Source organism: Peromyscus leucopus, chromosome 4 (assembly GCF_004664715.2).
Source record: "Peromyscus leucopus breed LL Stock chromosome 4, UCI_PerLeu_2.1, whole genome shotgun sequence".
In the NCBI taxonomy this organism is placed as follows: Eukaryota; Metazoa; Chordata; class Mammalia; order Rodentia; family Cricetidae; genus Peromyscus; species Peromyscus leucopus.
This window is the reverse complement of record NC_051066.1, coordinates 79,614,850-79,632,870: the sequence shown is the minus strand read 5'-3', so window position 1 is coordinate 79,632,870 and position 18,021 is coordinate 79,614,850. Positions and strand designations below refer to the sequence as shown.

Below are 18,021 nucleotides of genomic sequence, written 5' to 3'. Positions count from 1 at the left end.
GGCTGGCTGCATTTTAGAGGAGAGCACTTTAAAAGAACAGCTCATCTCTTAGGGTGTGTTCAGTGAGGCCAGAGGAAGGTTTGGGGAGAGCTCACTGGTGTCTGTGCTGTTGAGGCTGAGATGCCCGCCCCTTACCTGGATGAGGAGCGGAGCCTCCCTCTACTCTGATGCAGAAGATGCAGTCACCACTTCACAGAGCTGTGGTGTGGTATTTCGTGTTCTGACAAATAAAACTTGTCTGGAGATCAGAAGATGGAGCTGGCCACTAGTTAACCATAGATGCCAGGTGGTGGTGGCTCACGCCTTTAATCCCAGGGGAGGCAGAGAGGAAGTGATAAGGTGGGTCCCTTTTGGTTTGAGTCCAGAGAGGTAAGAAGTCACTAGTGGCCACTCCGCTGCTTCTCTGATCTTTCAGGCTAACACCCCGATATTTGACTCCTGGTTTTTATTGATAAGACCAATTAGGTTCACGCTTCACATAGCGTTCTTCTGAATCCCTAAAATGCTCCTAAGAGTTAACACCTTCCCCGTCCTGGTTCTAAACTGGTGGAGCTGAGACTGGGCAACTGAAATTTTGATGCATCAATAAAGACCTTTGCGGACTCCAGCCCAGCACTCGTGTATTTTCTGCTGCTGCGGGAGTTTTGTTGGAAACAAAAGAGATGTGGTTCATGGCCATGGTATTCATGGAATCATTTGTTGCTTTGTGAAAGTAATTTACCTAATTATCCTCCTGAGCTTCTCATAGGATTAACAGAGAGCCAGAAAAAAATCCACTTAGGTCATTTACTCAAAAATTATTCAACATTTACTGTGGGTTGTATTATGTGGTAGAATGCTCCTCTAGCAGCATGAAGCCCTGGGCCCCAGCCATGCACACATGCATGCATACATGCACTTCCCCAGCAGATGGTCATTTACTCAATCATTCACCAGTTATTTGTAGGTTCTGTGACGTAGCTCAGTGGTAGAATGCTTCTTGAGCAGCATAAGCCCTCATCCTTAAAAGCTTCGTGATAATTGGATTTCACTTAATTCCCCAACAGATTTATGGAGATGTGCCTTTTTGTGAGACTGTTGTTTAGTTGGTGCTTCAACCACAACTGGGTAGAAGCAGACACAGTCACCACAACCCAGCCTTTTAGAGCTGATAGTCATGAATAGCAAGAGCAGTAGCTGCAGCCTCCTTGGCTCTCACGTGGGTGGAAAGGTGAGTGGATTCTCATTCAGGTGTTTTGGGTTTATTTTTTGCTGTTTGAAGCAGCAGATGGGATTCTCTAGCTAGCAGCTGTAAATGGAGGCTTTTCTCTCTCCTGCCCCATGCCACTGCCATTTCCAAATAATCACTCAGAGGCTTATATTAATTATAAATGTTTGGCCAATGGCTCAGGCTTATTACTAGTTAACTCTTACATTTAAATTAACTCATATTTCTTTTCTATACTTTGCCATGTGGTTCCTGGCTTGTTACCTCATTTTCTACGCATCTTGCTTCCTTGGCGACTGACTGGCATCGGCCCCGACTCCGCCTTTTTTTGTTTTTCTTTTTGATTTTTTGAGACAGGGTTTCTCTGTGTAGCTTTGGAGCCTGTCCTGGAACTCGCTCTGTAGATCAGGTTGGTCTCGAACTCACAGAGATCCATCTGGCTCTGCCTCCTGGGATTAAAGGCATGCGCCACCATGGCCCGGCCCCCGACTCCACCTTTCATCACCAGTTTGATTGTATGCCTAACCTTATTCTGCCTGACTATTGGCCAAAACAGCTTTATTTATCAACCAGTGAGAGCAACACATATTCACAGCATACAGAAAGACCACTGCACAGCACACAGCCCAATATAAACACGTTTCAGGTAATGAACCATACTGACACATGTGTTACTGATTAGCTGTGTTAAGTGAGCGAGGTGTGTAATGGAGCACACTTTTAATCCCAGGTGTAGTGGAGAGGTGGAGGCAGAGGGATCTCTTCAAGTCCAGACTGATCTACAGAGAGTTCCTGTCCAGCCAGGGCTACATAGTGAGGAAAAAAAAAAAAGAAAAACCAGAAATCTGTTTTCAGTTATATACTAACTTGTCAAATCCCCCATTTCCACCTTGAGAATGAAGCAACAGCCATGGTCATTTGCTCCCTTCCACCCTGACAATGATCTGTAACGGGATGGTGGACAGTGCTTCTGATTCAGATCGGGTTTAGGGAAAGCGTTACTCTGATTCTTTATCAATAAAAATCCAGGAGTCAGATATCGGGAGAACCTGAAGAATAAGAGAAGCAGAGAAGCCACCCGTCCTCTGCTACCTGCTCCGTTCCTTCCTCCAAAAGGGGTCGAGATACCTCTCCGCCCTGCATTACTACTTCCTGTCCTAGCTTTCCTCAGTCCTCCAAAACCTGTGGTTAATTTTGATCAGCTAGTGGCTAGCTCTGCCCTCCTCTGCCCTCTGACTCCAAGCAAGCTTCATTTGTCAGAACATGATCAAAATATCACACCTTTGAGTCTCTTTCATGTCTTTTTTTGTCTTCTCCCTTAGGCCTCAGTATTTCCATCTATAAAATGGGAATGCTGCCGATACTGTTGCTGTGGGGACTGAGTTGGATAATGGGTATTAGAGTGCTTTGTGCAGGAGAAGGGCCTATACATTTCTTCATTGTCAGCAAAGGACAGTAAGTAGCCTCTTCCTTTAGGTATACTTGTGCTTAGTACCAAGATTCAATGGGATCCTGACTTCTTTAGTTGTGCACATTTTATTTACAGGCCTCTAGGGCAGGCTTCCTTCCTGAGCCTGCCTTAGGATTGGCGTTTACTTCCACCATCTCTGGTAGTGAATGCCAGCCTTTCTCCCCCTCCAGACAACCGTCTCTACCTGTGTGATTCTGCCCATCCCCACTCTTATGTGAATGAGGAACGCGGGAAGGAACAGATGGGCGGGTGATGCTGACTGATGCTGGGCTCTGAGCCTCACGTACAAAGGCAGGACGAGTCTCATGGTCCACTACACCAGCGTTTGTGGCTGTGCACCAGGCTTTGCATTATGAGTTTTCTTGGTCAGTTTTCACAGCAATGTCATGGTCAGGGTGAGGGGATAATCTTGAAGCTTAATAACCTCTAAGCTGTATTTATTATCTATTAAATTTACTTCTTAGGGCTAGAGTTGGCTCAGCAGTTAAGAGCACTTGTTCTTTGCAAAAGACCCGGGTTTGGTCCCAGCACCCACATGGCAGGCAGCTCACACCATCCATAATTCCTGTTCTGGGAGACCTGACCTCTGTGGCTCCAAGCATGCACATACACACATGCAGGCAACGCATTCATGCACAAAAGTAAATGTAAAAATTGTTTCCACTAGTACCTTCAGAAATAGATGGTTCTAGAAATAAATCTCAGGAACTTTAGTAATGCCCTCATATAGGTTTTCTGTTACACCTGTCTTCGGTGTGTGGCCCTGTGACCTCCAGAACCAGAACTAATCTGTAGGCCTGTCATGATGGCGTCACTTGATTTTTATAAATGTGTCCAGTGTTAACAGCAATCAGGTCTCACTTCCTTTAAACCTAACCATTTTTAGGTCTCCGTTTTGTTTAATTTTACTATTTTGTATGTATGGGTATTTTGCCTGTACATCTCTGCACCATGTGTGTGCAGTCCTGCAGAGGCCAGAAGCCATTGGCTCCTCTAGAACTGGAGTTACAGATGGTCATTGTGAGCCGTTATGTGGGTGCTGGGAATCAAACCTGGGTCCTCTACAAGAGAAGCCAGTGCGTGCTCTTAACCACTGAGCCTGTCTCCAGCCCACAGGTCTTTCTGTTTGGGGTCTCACTATTGTAACCCTGTCTGGTGTTGAACTCACAGAAGTCCTGCCTCCCAAGTGCTGGGATCAAAGGTGTGTGCCACCACGCCCAGCGTCTGCCTTTGTTATCTGAAGCACATGGCATGCTCAAAACAGAACTGGGGCAAATGCTCAGACTAGGGATATTTTACAAATCACAGTTGCTTTAAAAATATATATATTTCTGTCGGGCGGTGGCGGCGCACGCCTTTAATCCCAGCACTCAGGAGGCAGAGCCAGGTGGATCTCCATGAGTTCGAGGCCAGCCTGGGCTACAGAGTGAGTTCCAGGAAAGGCGCAAAGCTACACAGAGAAACCCTGTCTCGAAAAACCAAAAAAAATAAAATAAAATAAAATAAAAAAATAAAATAAATAAATAAATAAATAAATAAAAACTTTTTTTTCTATGTGCACATGCACGTGTGCCTGAGTGCATGTATGTGCACCACATGTTTGCAGTAGCCCGTGAGGGTAAGAAGAGGCATCAGATCCCCTAGAACTTGGTTGTGAACCTCTGCATGGGTGCTGGGATTCAAACCTGGGTCCTCTACAAGAGCAGCCAGTGCTCTTACCCACTGAGCTGTTCCCAGCTCCAGCAGTTGGCCTTGAACTCCGGGCTTTGGCTCTCTTCCTGCTGGGGCCTCCCAAACATCTGGAAGTGCAGGCATATACACCATATACCACTCTGCCTTCTTCCTAGTAGCTCTGATGCTTGGTGAACTGACATCTGCATTGAACACTGAAGATTTATTTAATAACATGGTACCTAGTAACAAGTAACAAGTTACTTGTTACTTTTGTTTGAAACTCTTAAAATGTATGAGGCTGGAGAGATGGCTCAGTGCTGAGAGCATGGGCTGCTCTTGCAGAGGACCCAGGTTCAGTTCCCAGCATCTACACAGTGGCTCACAACTGTCCTTAACCCCAGCTCCAGAGGATACAACGTCCTCTGGCCTCTGCAGACACCAGGCACACATGTCAGATATACATATATGAGAAAGCACACCACTCCTACACATAAAATAAACCTAAAATATAAAAAAATGTATCAATCTCTTCAAAGTTAACCCTGACACCGGAAGCTACCACTCTAAATGGGGTTTGCTTTAGGGCAGAAATAGTTAATCCTACGCAGATTTAATTTTTGTGTATCTGTATCTATGTGTGTACACGAGTGTCCTCGGAGACCAGAAGGTATGGAGTTATGGGTGGTTATGGGTACTGGGAACTGAACTTGGAGCCTCTGGAAAAGCAGTCTGTACTCTTAACCACTGGGCTATCTCTCCAGCCTCAGAAATACCTTTTTAAAACAGAATCAATGAACTATTTACTACTATGTAAGTGGACTCTTAACATTTACATCCTAACCACAGTCCAGTAGAAATGCTGCAAAAGTAGGTTTTGTTTTTTTGGTGAGAGTGTATTATCCTGCAGCTTGGTCTAACACGCAGCCTACTGTGTAGGCCAGGCTGATCTCACACTCTGGAAATCCTCTAGCCTCAGCCTCTTGTGGGATGACAGAGGTTTTATTTGTGTTTTTGTTTCACATTTTTTTTTTCTAGTCTTACTTTGCTAGGTTTGGCAATACATTAGTGACATCTTGTTTCAAGTATGGTAGTAAAAGAAACAGTTTGAAGCTGAATTTTTGTTTGTTTGTTTGTTTGGTTTGGTTTTATAAGACAAGGTTTCTCTGTGTAGCTTGGAGCCTGTCCTGGATCTCGCTCTGTAGACCAGGCTGGCCTCGAACTCACAGAGATCCGCCTGGCTCTGCCTCCCGAGTGCTGGGATTAAAGGCGCACGCCACTGCCACCCGGTGAAGCTGAGTTTTAACCACAGGATTATTTAATCACATCTGAATTCAAACTCTAAGTTGAGCTGTGTTCTCAGTATATGAGTTTAACCCCGCAGCTCCATCCTACTTTGGTTTGGTTTTGTTATTTTTGTGTTACTCCCTTCCTTCCTGGCTTCATCTTTCTTTCTGAACTATATGACCCCTTAAGGACCAGTTAGTTTTCTGTAGAAGTAGCTTTTCTGGAAATGCATCAAGAGGAGGTCTGTTTCCTTGGTAAAAACCAAGGAGCAAAATGTGGTTCTTCTGATGTGTTTTTCCTCACTATAATTTGCTTTATTGTTTTTTGTTTTTGTTTTTTCCTTCAGGACAGGGTTTCTCTGCGTGGCTGTCCTGTAACTTGCTCTGTAAACCAGGCTGGCCTCACAGATCCACCCACCTCTGCTTCTTCCAGAGTGCTGGGGTTAAAGGCACGTGCCACTACGGCCTGACTGGGTAATTAGCTTTAGTCTCTTAGATGATCTCTAGCTCATGAGAAAAATGTATGTAAGTACCTTTTGAAATATATTTCAATAGAGAATGAGATAGTGAGTCCTTAAAAAATTTCATACTGACATTGCTTTTAAGAATGATGCAAAAGCCTGGCTTAGTAGTACATGCCTTTAATCTTCGCACTTGGGAGGCAGAAGCAGTTGGATCCGTGTGAGTTCAAGACCAGCCTCCTGATCTACACAGGGAGCTCCAGGACAGCCAGGACTATATAGACCCTGTTTTAAAAAACAAAGATAAAGTAGGGATTGGAGAGATGTCAATTAAGAGCACTTCTTGCTCTTGTAGAGGACCAGAGTTCACAACACCTATATCAGGGGGCGCATAACTAACTATAACTCTAGTCCCAGGGAATCTGACACCCTCTTCTGGTGTTCATGGGTACTGCATGAATACACACACACACACACACACACACACACACACACACACACACACACACACAGTGACAGAGAGAGAGACAGAGAGAGACAGACAGAGACAGAGACAGAGACAGAGACAGAGAGAGAAATAAAAATAAATCACTAAAAAGAAGAGGAGGCTAGAAAGATGGTCCAGTGGCCAAGAGCACTTGCTGCTTTTGCACAGGATCCATTTCAGTTCCCAGCACATGATTCCAATTCTACATGTGGCACACATACATAAGAGTAAAAATTCAGCCGGGCGTGGTGGCGCACGCCTTTAATCCCAGCACTAGGGAGGCAGAGGCAGGCGGATCTCTGTGAGTTCGAGGCTAGCCTGGCTACAGTGAGCTCAGAAAGCGAAAAGCACAAGAAACCTGTCGAAAAAAAAAAAAAAAAAAAAAAAAAAAACCTGGACACGCTAATAGATCGCAGAGCAGGGGATCTCTGTGAGTTCAAGGCCAGCCTGGGCTACCAAGTGAGTTCCAGGAAAGGCGCAAAGCTACACAGAGAAACCCTGTCTCGAAAAACCAAAGAGTAAAAATTCTTTAAGTAAAAAATATCTCAATCGACAGAGTCTTTTTTTCTGAGTGTCTACTACATGTGTGTTTCCTCACCCCCAATAAATGTCTTTCTTCAACTGCAAAACAAAAACAAAAACCCAAAAAACAGAAAAAGCAAAAACCTCAGTCTCCCTCAGTGTTGGGGAAATAGCATTCGTATTTAAATATTTACAAAATGCTTAATTTGTTTCCATTTTTTTGATGTTCTGTTTTCTGAGATTGGTTGTCTCTCAGTAGCCACACAGCTTGTGCAGGCCCATGCTCTCCCCACCCCAACCCCTTCAGCCCAGGATAACCTTGAAGTCAATATAGGCTGACCTTTAATTCTTGGTTCTCCCACCTCCCAAGGGCTAGGATTACAGACATGTACTACCAGGTTAGGGAAACACTCAACCTACTTCATCCTCAGCCCTTAATTTGTCTCTTAAAAATGTTTCCTATAAGTACCAAAAAACCAAACAAAACAGAAAATGACTTTCCAACGTACTGTTAACATTTAATGTAAATGGTATTAGATAAATAATATAGTGTCTGTATCTATGATCATAAAATCTGAAGAAGAAGAAGAACTATTGGGGAGATGGCCAGTGGGTAGAGGGCTTGAGGATCTGAATTTGGGTCCCTAGCACCTACATAAAAAGCCAGTCCTATAACCTCAGCACTGGGGGCAGAGACAGGCAGACATAGGAACTCTCTGGCCAAACAAAAAAGGTACGCTTCAGGTTCAGTGAGAAACAGTGTCTGTAGAGTTATAGAGGAAGACAACCGAGGCCCTCCACTGGCTTCTGAGTGCATGTATGGGCACACACACACACACCCCACACCCCACACACACACAAACAGGCATGTGCACACACGCAGACACAAAGAAACAGGAGGAAGCATGCTTTTGAGGTCCTTTATTTTTTCAAAGGACCTTTTTAAAAATTGTAAACTACAAAACAGATGCCATATATTCTGCCATAAATAAAAACAAACAGGCAGGACTACATAAGCAAACTGAGAACAACTGTTTTTCAGAAAATGTGAAAATATTCTGCAATCATAAGCCATCCAGTTTTCAAAATAAAACTGTGGAAAACTCACAAATCTTCAAGTGGCACATACAAGAAGCCTTGAAGAGGAACAAGATGTGGCTTTGCCATTTTGTACTGTTCTCATATTATTTAAAACCTAATCTTTCTTAGAGGCTAGGTCTGTTTCATACTCAATTCCACACAGGCTTGTTTTTTCTCAAGAACCAGATGATAGAGGCACCAATGACAATACAACTTTGTTTCCAAACCCTTGTAACAAAGCACTGTTTCTTTCAAACATGACTTAAGAGGCAACAAGGAACCCTGGGCAGAGTCTTTTCTCAGAGGCGGGCAGGTCTTGAAGTTCCTCATCGTATTCGCTTCTGCTGCCGCGCTCTGTAAATGTCATGAACAGGGGGGACCACAGCCCCCTTTTCTTCGTCTTCGTCTGAGTCCTCGTTGGGTCTTTTGACAGCCTTGGTGAGCACAGCGCTACTCTCCACCGGGCCATTGCCTTCCACAACCAGCTCTGGGGCCCCACCAGTGATGATCCTCACAGCTTCCTCAACAGCTACAGGAGGGAGCAAAAGACAGGGCAGGATGCTTACACGGTGTGCCACAGAAGAGCGGGCGCTCATGCCCCGCAGCAAGCATGGACTACATCACCGCTGCATGTCACCAGCTGCTGTTTAGCAGGAGCGTGACAAGACAGGTCAGACAGTGCACTCGCATGCTAGGATCTGGTGACATTAGATCAGGATATGCCCACTTCACTCAGGGTGTCACCACACTGCTGCAGACTGGGTAACTGGTTTTAGAGACCTCAGTGGGAGAGAACAATCCTTCCTCCTTGGGAAATAGTAACGTGGACTCCACACTGAAATGGAGCTTCTATTACTCACTGTTTGGTATCTTGCATCTTCGGAAAATTTCCATCAGTTCATCCACTTGTACAAAAGGACCCTATTATGACATGAATACATTTCATCTCAGTTAGCTGACAAGTTACCTGTTTTGTGCTTCGCATTCTACAAGAGGAAAAGCACACCATGACTGTGGCCCACAGAGCCAGTGTGTACAGTGAACTCACCTGGAAGCAGATAGGAGGAGGGAGCAGTTTCATCAGAACCACAGCTGCAGGAGGCACTGGAAACACTCCACCGGGGACGGGGTGTAAGCCTGGGGCTGAGGGAGAAGGCAGGCATGAAACAAGTGGGCAGTTTTGACACGAGCAAGCGAAATCAAGTGGCCTGCACACAGCAACTGTCTACGTCCCTGCTGCTTTCCTCTCCACACTTACAAAAGGGTTTCAGTGCTTTCCCCCGTGACCAACTGAAATGGGCCCTGGGAAGCAGACAAGTGACTTCATGTAAAGCAAGCCAGGCTGGACTAAAGGACATTTTTGTCACTACTTTTGAGTTACACAACGTTTAGCAATCCTGTTATTTAATAGCACACTGAATCAGAAGGTCTTGGTCACAGAGGGGCTCCTAAGATTCACAGCTGTGGTGCAGATAACATGACCGACCGCAGTGTGTCTCCAGCTGCTCAATAATCTGCACACAGCAGCTTTTATGAGAACTGCCGCCGGGAAATGCGTGACTGGAATCTGCTGCGCTCATTGCTGTTTTTTTTTTTTTTTTTTTTAAATTCTTAGCTCATCTGGTTCAAGGATTACTGTCAAGTCACTTGTCACTGTGAGCCTAAGTCTAACAATTAACCTACAGTGGAAAAGGCCAGGTTACATCCCTCCCACACCTTGGATTGAAATCAAACAAACCGAGGTCTCAGTACTGGGTCTTACGTGCTAAATGTCGTGGCTGAAATGGAATCATCTGCTGAGTGTCTGGCTTAGGGTACTCTGGTTTTCTATCCACTTCATCTTTCAGGACAGGCACTATAGAAGGAGCTACAACTGGGTCTGGAATTATAGCTGCTAGCTTAGCACGGGAGACATCCTGAAAATGCAGAACAGAAGATCCTAGACCTGAGAAGGGTCTTACAGAGTATTGTGTAGTTCTATAATCTTGAGGCTACAGGAAGAATAACTGGGTTATAAGCACAGGGAGCACGGAGAAGGATAAGCAGGAAATCTCATGATGATACATATTGTTCAGTATTCAACAAGGGAAGCCATTGGCTTTGAAGGTTGACTTTAAAGTTTTATCTCAACCCCAGCTAAGAATCACTGGACTGTCTCCAGGCAATGTCCTCGCAGGATAGATAGATATAAGCCTTTTCGGAAAGAGTTGTAGGAATGGGCACCAAAGAGAGGATGGGGTAATTTGAAGGAAAATTCAAGATTTAGATTTTTTGTTTGTTTGTTTGAGACAGGGTCTTACTATGTGGCCCTGGCTGTCTTGGAACTCACTATGTCGACCAGGAGGGCCTCAAACTTACAGAGATCCACCTGGTCTGCTTCCTGAGTGCTGAGATTAAACGCGTGTGCCACCATACCCAGCTGAGATTTAGACTTCTGATACCTCTCTTCCATTGGAATTGAATAACATCTCAGTTAAATCGAAGAGCCTGGGTTAAGTGAAGTCTTGCTTCATGAAAGCCAAGATAAGGACTCTCTGCACCTATTCTGGCTAATAGCATCTTCCTAATGCAGTGAAGGTCCTTAAAATGGTGGAGGAGAAAAGGAACGCATACTGGGCACCCTCATTTGTCAGGCTGTTTTAGCCAGGCTGTATTTATCTCTTTGAGGCAATCAGTTCACATTCACGGCACGGGCTGAAGCTCAGAAAGGATCACATAGCTAACAGGAAGTAGATCGAGGATAGGGAGCCCACTTCTGACCTTTTCAGCTCTAGTAGGACCCTCTGCAAGGTATGTCAGAGGACAGAACAGTCTTCCAATCTGCTCTGACACGGTGGTGACCTTGCTATTATGTGGCAAATCCAACTGAGTAGGCACAGTAAATTGCTCACTCTGGTGCACAACTCACTATACCACTGAAGACCACATGGTAAAGTGCTCTAGTTCTACCCAAATACAAAGTGGAAGTGGAAACACAGGCTGGAAATTTATATTAAAAAGTAGCTTACTGGGCGGTGGTGGTGCACGCCTTATGAGTTGAGGCCAGCGTAGTCTACAGAGCAAGTTCCAGGACAGGCTCCAAAGCTACACAGAGAAACTCTTGTCTCAAAGAAACCAAACAAAACCAAAAAACAAACAAACAACCAAAAAACAAAAAAACAAAAAAACACCCCCCCCCCCCAAAAAAAAAGTAGCTCTAGTTTGAAATAGTCAAAATTTTCTTTCTTTTTTTCTTTTTTTCTTTTTTTGAGACAGGATTTTACTATGTATCTCTGTCAGGCTGGCTTAGAATTTACAGTGATAAGAGATATACTGCTTGTGTCTCTGGAATGTTGGGATTAAAAGTGTGCAAGTTTGGCAATTACCTGTCTGGCCAAAAAATTGTTTTAAGTTGTATTTATGTGTGTGTATCATACATATAGGTGCACATGTGCTTGTCAGAGTTTAACTTGGTGGGAGTTAGTTCTTTCCTTCCATCATGTGGGTTCCAGGGACTGAACTCAAGTCACCAGGCTTGGTGGCGGGCTCCTTTACCCACTAAGCTTTGCTGGCTCTCTTTATTTTCATTCAACTCTTTAAAATCACTTTATCCTAGAAAAAATTGGCCTTTTCTAATAATTTTTAAATAAGTCTTAAAATGTCTGTGGTGTTCACCGAGAAGTAGAGGTAGAAACTGCATTTTCTGACAGTAAAATGTGGGTTATTAGGAATCCTTTGATTCAGAATAGGATTATGGGGCTGGTGCAGAATTGGAGCATTCATCAAAGAAAAGGCCTAAAGCTAAATTATGTATAATTTTTCTCAAAGTTTGTAGTCTCGTTCAGACACAGAGTGAGACTCAGGACAAAAGAGGGTGCTGAGGAAAAGGATGATGGCCAAGAACATCCTATTGCCAGGTGATTTAGAGGGACCAACCTAAGACTCAGGTGAGTTTCCCCCTTGACCTTTCTTCATGCCCAGGGCATAGAAAGGCCAAGAATGAGGGACCAATGGTGTTTTGCACAAGGGGTATTCATGAGGCTTCCTTTCCCCTTTCCTTTTTCCTTTCCTTTCCTTTTTCCTTTCCTTTCCTTTTTCCTTTCTTCCTTTCTTCCTTTCTTCCTTCCTTCCTTCCTTCCTTCCTTCCTTCCTTCCTTCCTTCCTTCCGTCCTTCCTTCAAAGATTTATTTATTTACTAAGTATACAATGTTCTGCCTGCGTGTATGCCTGCAGGCCATTAGAGGGCCTCATTATAGATGGTTGTGAGCCACCATGTGGTTGCTGGGAATTGAACTCAGGACCTCTGGAAGAACAGCCGGTGATCTTAACTTCTGAGCCATCTCTCCAGCCCCGACTAATAGTTTTCTTATGGGTCAGTCATCTACACAGATGAGGACCACTTTTAGAGAAGCCAGTTCCCCCAGGGGCTTTGGTAGAAAGCTACAGATCTCTCAAGGAACAGCATGCATTTGGCGAGCTGTGGTTTTGCTTAGATTGTATAGTCTCCAGTTTTCAATCCTCTTGCCTTCCCCTCCCCAGACCTAGGCCTACAGTTGTGAGTGTACCACCACGCCTGGTCATGTCCCTTCATGGTGTCTTGACAAAATATGCAACAGCAAACACATTTAGTTTAAGCCCCATCAAAAATATTCACCAGTTGATAAGAATGTTTCAAAAAACAGATAGCAAGACTTTCTCCATCTTCCATCAAACATAAGGCACCAAGTTCCAGGTACACATGAAAGCATTTTCTTTCTCTATCTCAAACATTTAATTTTCATTTTCTGTTACTTTTGATATTCATAAACAACAACAAAACAATGATTTTTTTGTTTTATTAGCAACAGTAAAGAACTGATCTTAGAATGGAAATTATCCACGAACTCTTAAAAACACCCAGGGAAGTGGAGACAGCACATATATTGTACTTGGTGCTGAGTACATACCTTATAGCCCAGTGCTTTGAGTTCACTTGCAGAACAAGGATAGAGATCCATGAACTTGTATCTGTCCACCAGTAAGGCTGTTTCCTTGCCTTCATACTCTTCTCTGAATGCTGTAAACCGCCTTTTTTCCACCTTGAGTATACTAGCTAAGTCACCAATATTACTTTCAAAAGCTAGAAATCGAGCCCAGATTTCTCTGTAAGAAAGTAAATATAACCAATACTTAGTCATAAAAAGTTTGTTTTAAAATAAAGATTTCCAAATAATAGAAAACCAGGATAATAAAATGAATACCTGTCTTCATTAGGTTTAATAATTGTTACTTTCCCCCTATTTGTTTAATTTTATTTTTGCCTAAATATTTGAAAGTTAAGCACAGTCACAGTACTTTACCTAAATATTCGGAAATTCAAGCGCGCGTGCGCATACACGCACACACCTTATCTTCCTATTTGAGGTAAATAAAAGACACCAGAGAGAGGATAAATTGTTGATGGATAAAGAACCTAGATAGAGTTCTATCATTTTTCCTGCATAATGTGGCTTCATCACTTTGCTTAGTGGCATAAATTATGTTGTGGAAGATTTTCTTCATCTAATGTATGAATAAAAATATATTCCAGCCAGGTGGCAGTGGCACATGCCTTTAATCCCAGCACTCAGAGCCAGGCGGATCTCTGTGAGTTCCAGGTCAGCCTGGTCTTCAGAGTGAGACCCAGGACAGGCACCAAAACTTCACAGAGAAACCCTGTCTCGAAAAACAAAACAAAAATATTCCAGAATCCTCTATGTTTCTATGATTCACTGCGACCAAACTGCACATCGATGTTTTAATGGTCACAGGCACCTAAAGTGAGAGACTGGGCACCTATCCTGTACCAAGAACTATCGAACTCCCACACTGGTAGACATGTTTGTGATTCGGTGAGAAACTGAGAATTAGTAAGGTGGAATTTCCCACTGTCTAGGGGGCTGAGTTGGGAACCGAAGCCAAGATGCAAATCCTTACTGTGTTGGCTGGACCACTAGACCGTGTTACTCGCCCCCAGGCAAAGCCTTAGGTGGGATGTAACATGGAAACCAGCTGTTGCTGCAGGATATTTGATAGCACTTAAACCCGAGACTGTTAATAAAGGTAACCTTGGATTGGGGGTGGAGTCAGCAATTAGCTGACCAGAACTGGCCTTGGAGAATCCAGGAATATGGACAGTGACACACAGAAAGAGAAGGAGAGACTTGGATTTTCTCATGGTCTTTTTGATCTAGGAAGTGTGGAGAGAGAGTCAGCTGGTCGTTCCTCCTCCTCTGTCTTGATCTACCAGGTTTTTACACTAATGTCTGAGTCCTGAGTTCTTATTGGTAATAGGACAACTTAGATAAACCCATCAACCAGCTTTCAATACAGAAGAGTCTTCGCTTTCCACTAAGGAGATACATTCCAGAATGCCAATATATTAAGTTCTAGAAATATTCAAGTAGAAAGACATAGTAAAATACTTAATAAATTATAAAAGTATCTCAAAATAACTCTAATCATATACAAAATAAAAAAGCTTAGGTGAATATGAAAATATTGTAAGTAGGGAAAATTAGACAGAAAAGAAATTTCTCTGGAAATGCACACTCAAGCACACGGTCCCACAGATCAGAGCTCACACATTGTGCATGACTTACCCAGACTTCTCAGGAGGAAGGCTTCCAGATGTTAAAACTCGTTCAAACAAAACTCGGGTATTATTGTCCTCTAGGATATTTAAAAAAATTAAATGTTAGATCAAAGAAAGCTTTATAATTCAATAATTATTTTTTTATAAGCAAAGCAGAACAAAACCCCAAGCTTTATCTCACAATCCTCAAGCTAAACCTTACAAAATCCAATGCAGAAAAATAACTTGTCACAACTGATTTTTACAGATGAGGAAATTTGGAGGTTCAAAATCACTGAGTTTGAGAGACTGGTACAGCAAGCCTTTGTTTAATTCCACCACTCAGGAGGCAGAGCCAGGCAGATCTTTGTGAGTTCAAGGCCAGTCTGGTCTACAGAGCAAGATCCAGGACAGGCACCAAAACTACACAGAGAAATCCTGTCTTGGGGGAAAAAAAAAAAAAGCATGCCTTCAATAATTTTCTTAATCCAGCAATGTAACTTATTTTTAATGTCTTAGCATACTCAATTTACTATCTGTCCATTTGCAAAATAAGTCCATGAAAGATTAAATGTATTCAGCCAAAGTCATATTCACGACTTCAAGTAACATAGTGTATATAGTGTATTTTTAAATCCCACCCCCCAGCTGAGGACTGAACTCAGGGCCTTGTGCTTGCTAGGCAAGTGCTCTACCACTGAGCTAAATCCCCAGCCTATTTTTAAAATTAAAAAAAAAAATTATTTATTTTTATTTTATGTGCACTGGTATTTTGTCTGCATGTATGTCTGTGAGGGTGTAAGATGCCTCGGAACAGGAGTTACAGACAGTTGTGAGCTGCCATGTGGGTGGTGGGAACTGAACCTAGATCTTCTAGAAGAGCAGCCAATGCTCTCAACCTCTGAGCCATCTCTCCAGCCTGTATTTTTAAATTTTTATTTTATATGGAGTGCTTCACCTGCATTTATCTGTGCGCCACTTGCATTCAATCCCCGTGGAAGCCAGAGAAGAGCGTTAGAGTCCCTGAGACTGAAGTTGTGAGCCTCCATTGCTGAGTCTCACCAGGTGCTGAGATTCAAACCCAGGTCCTCTGGAAGAGCAGCCAGTGCTCTTAACTACTGAGCCATCTTTCTAGCCCCAGATTTTTCAAGATGTTATTAAATCTTCCATTTTATCCTTGCTTTAATCCAAGGTTTGTTCCAAAAATCCCTTTTCCTATCCCACATAACCTTCCCCCTCTCACTACCTGCTGTGGGGTCTGGCTGGAAAGATCCTTTCCCTTTCTTTATCTGGCTAACTATTTTTCATCTTCAAGACCCAACTCACATGCTTTCTGTGAACCTTAGGATAGTGCTGTCAACACAGTGGAATGCAGTAGAATGCCATTCAAACCCCTGCTAGCCATACTAAGAGGGTTAGATTAATCTTAAGTAGCTAACCAAGCATACTCAAACTGTCCTTTCAACATGATTTATTTGTTTAAATTAAGTCTTTGGAATCTGGCACACACACACCATTTGGCATAGGCACAGGTCACTTGCTCAGTAACCGTCTAGCGTCTTCAAAGCCACTCAGAATAACTCTAGGGCTTAGACTTGTCATCTACCTGCCCCAAAGTGCACCATCAGGGCTCTGCTATAGTTACTGCTTCCTATATTTCATATAGAAATCAAATACATGCAAAAACGTACTTGATCTTCTCAGGCTTATGAAACGTATTAATTATTACAACCAAGTTTCCAATGGGAAAATAAGTTTCAAGTTTTACACACCTAACCTCATATACAAGTAAATACAAGTTTTCTTAAAACAACAAGATCATTTTTTTTAATTTTAATTTTTTAGATTTATTTTATGTACATGACTGTTTTGCCTGCATACATGTACAGATACCATGTACATGCTTTTAGAACCCCTAGAACTGGAGTTATGGACAGCTACAAGCTACCATTTGGTTGCTGGGAGTCAAACCCAGATCCTCTGCAAGAGTAGCAAGTGCTCTATCTGCTGAGCCATCTCTCCAGCTCCCCAAGTTGTTTTTTTTTCCTTTTTTTTTTTTCAAGAAATTATATGTCCTGAACTATCAATAACTATAATAATTTTTATAGAAACACACATGAACATGTTTCTTTCCAAATTTCACCCCCATAATCTCAGAGTGCTTTACCTTACTATACAAATGTCTTTGAGTTTGGTGGTTATAGACATTTTTGTTTCTTCTTTTGTAACATTGTGTTCTATATTTCCCATCTACTGGGCAAAACTTTATTACCAAGCTATATCACCCGCTCTAGAAGGCTTTGAAAATATCTGTTTACGCCCAAGAGATAAGAGATAGTTGCACAGTGTGACTAGAGAAGAACACAAACAACTCTGTTCCCTAACTGACTCTGCAGCTTCATCTAATTGTGGGTAGCACTTTCCAGATTCCAAACCACTCTGTAGAGTCACAAACCATCTACCATTTATTCAGGGAATGTAAAGACATTGTTGACAGGACTGGGCATAGAGCTCACCTGGTAGAATGCTTGATGTGATGGCTATTCTTGGTTGTCATCTTGATTACATCTAAACTAACTAAAATCCAAGTGGCTGGGTGTACCCATCAGAAATCTTTTCTTAAAGTGGGAAGTTTTAATCCAGATCTTATGAGGTGGGAAGACCCATCTTTAGTCTGGGCCACACCCTGTGGTGATAGCCAATACAAAGGACACGGAAAAAGGAAACTCTCACTCCTTGCCAGCTTGTTCTTGCTCTTGTTGGATAGTCCACTCCTTCAGTGGCATTAGAGCCTACTTCTTAAGGATTCTGGCATATACTGAAGAGCAGCCAAGACATCCAGCCTTATGAACTTAATAACTACTGGATTATTGGACCTTCCTCCCTTGGTAGACAGGACCACAGCCTGTAAATAATTCTAACACACACACACACACACACACAGACACACACACACAGACACACACACACACACACACACACACACGTACGTTCCTTCTATGTAAGTTCTGTTCCTCTAGAGAACCCTGACTAATACGCTTGCCTAGCATGCAGAAGATGTTGGGCTGAATGCTAGCACCATATAAACTGGGCATGGTAACAAACTTGTAGGCAGGTGGATTGCTGTTAGTTCAAAGCCAAACTGGTCTACATAGCAGGTTTTAGGCCAACCACTGTTATAGAATAAGACCCTGTCTAAAAACTAACATACTGAATTAATGGATGATAGGCTACTATTTCCTAGGTGTCTATCAAGTAGCTGTTT

General features: G+C 43.0%; 1 protein-coding gene across 1 annotated transcript in view; it reads right to left on the bottom strand.

Moving 5' to 3' along the window:
* Window positions 1-8,006: 8,006 nt before the first annotated feature.
* Window positions 8,007-18,021, bottom strand: part of Cstf3 (cleavage stimulation factor subunit 3) — an 86,024-nt gene continuing 76,009 nt past the window's right edge. The window contains 6 exon segments of the mRNA XM_028877894.2: window positions 8,007-8,714; window positions 9,046-9,106; window positions 9,234-9,328; window positions 9,948-10,101; window positions 13,111-13,306; window positions 14,785-14,854. Of these exon segments, the coding sequence (XP_028733727.1) occupies window positions 8,512-8,714; window positions 9,046-9,106; window positions 9,234-9,328; window positions 9,948-10,101; window positions 13,111-13,306; window positions 14,785-14,854 (779 nt within the window). The 3' untranslated portion in view covers window positions 8,007-8,511.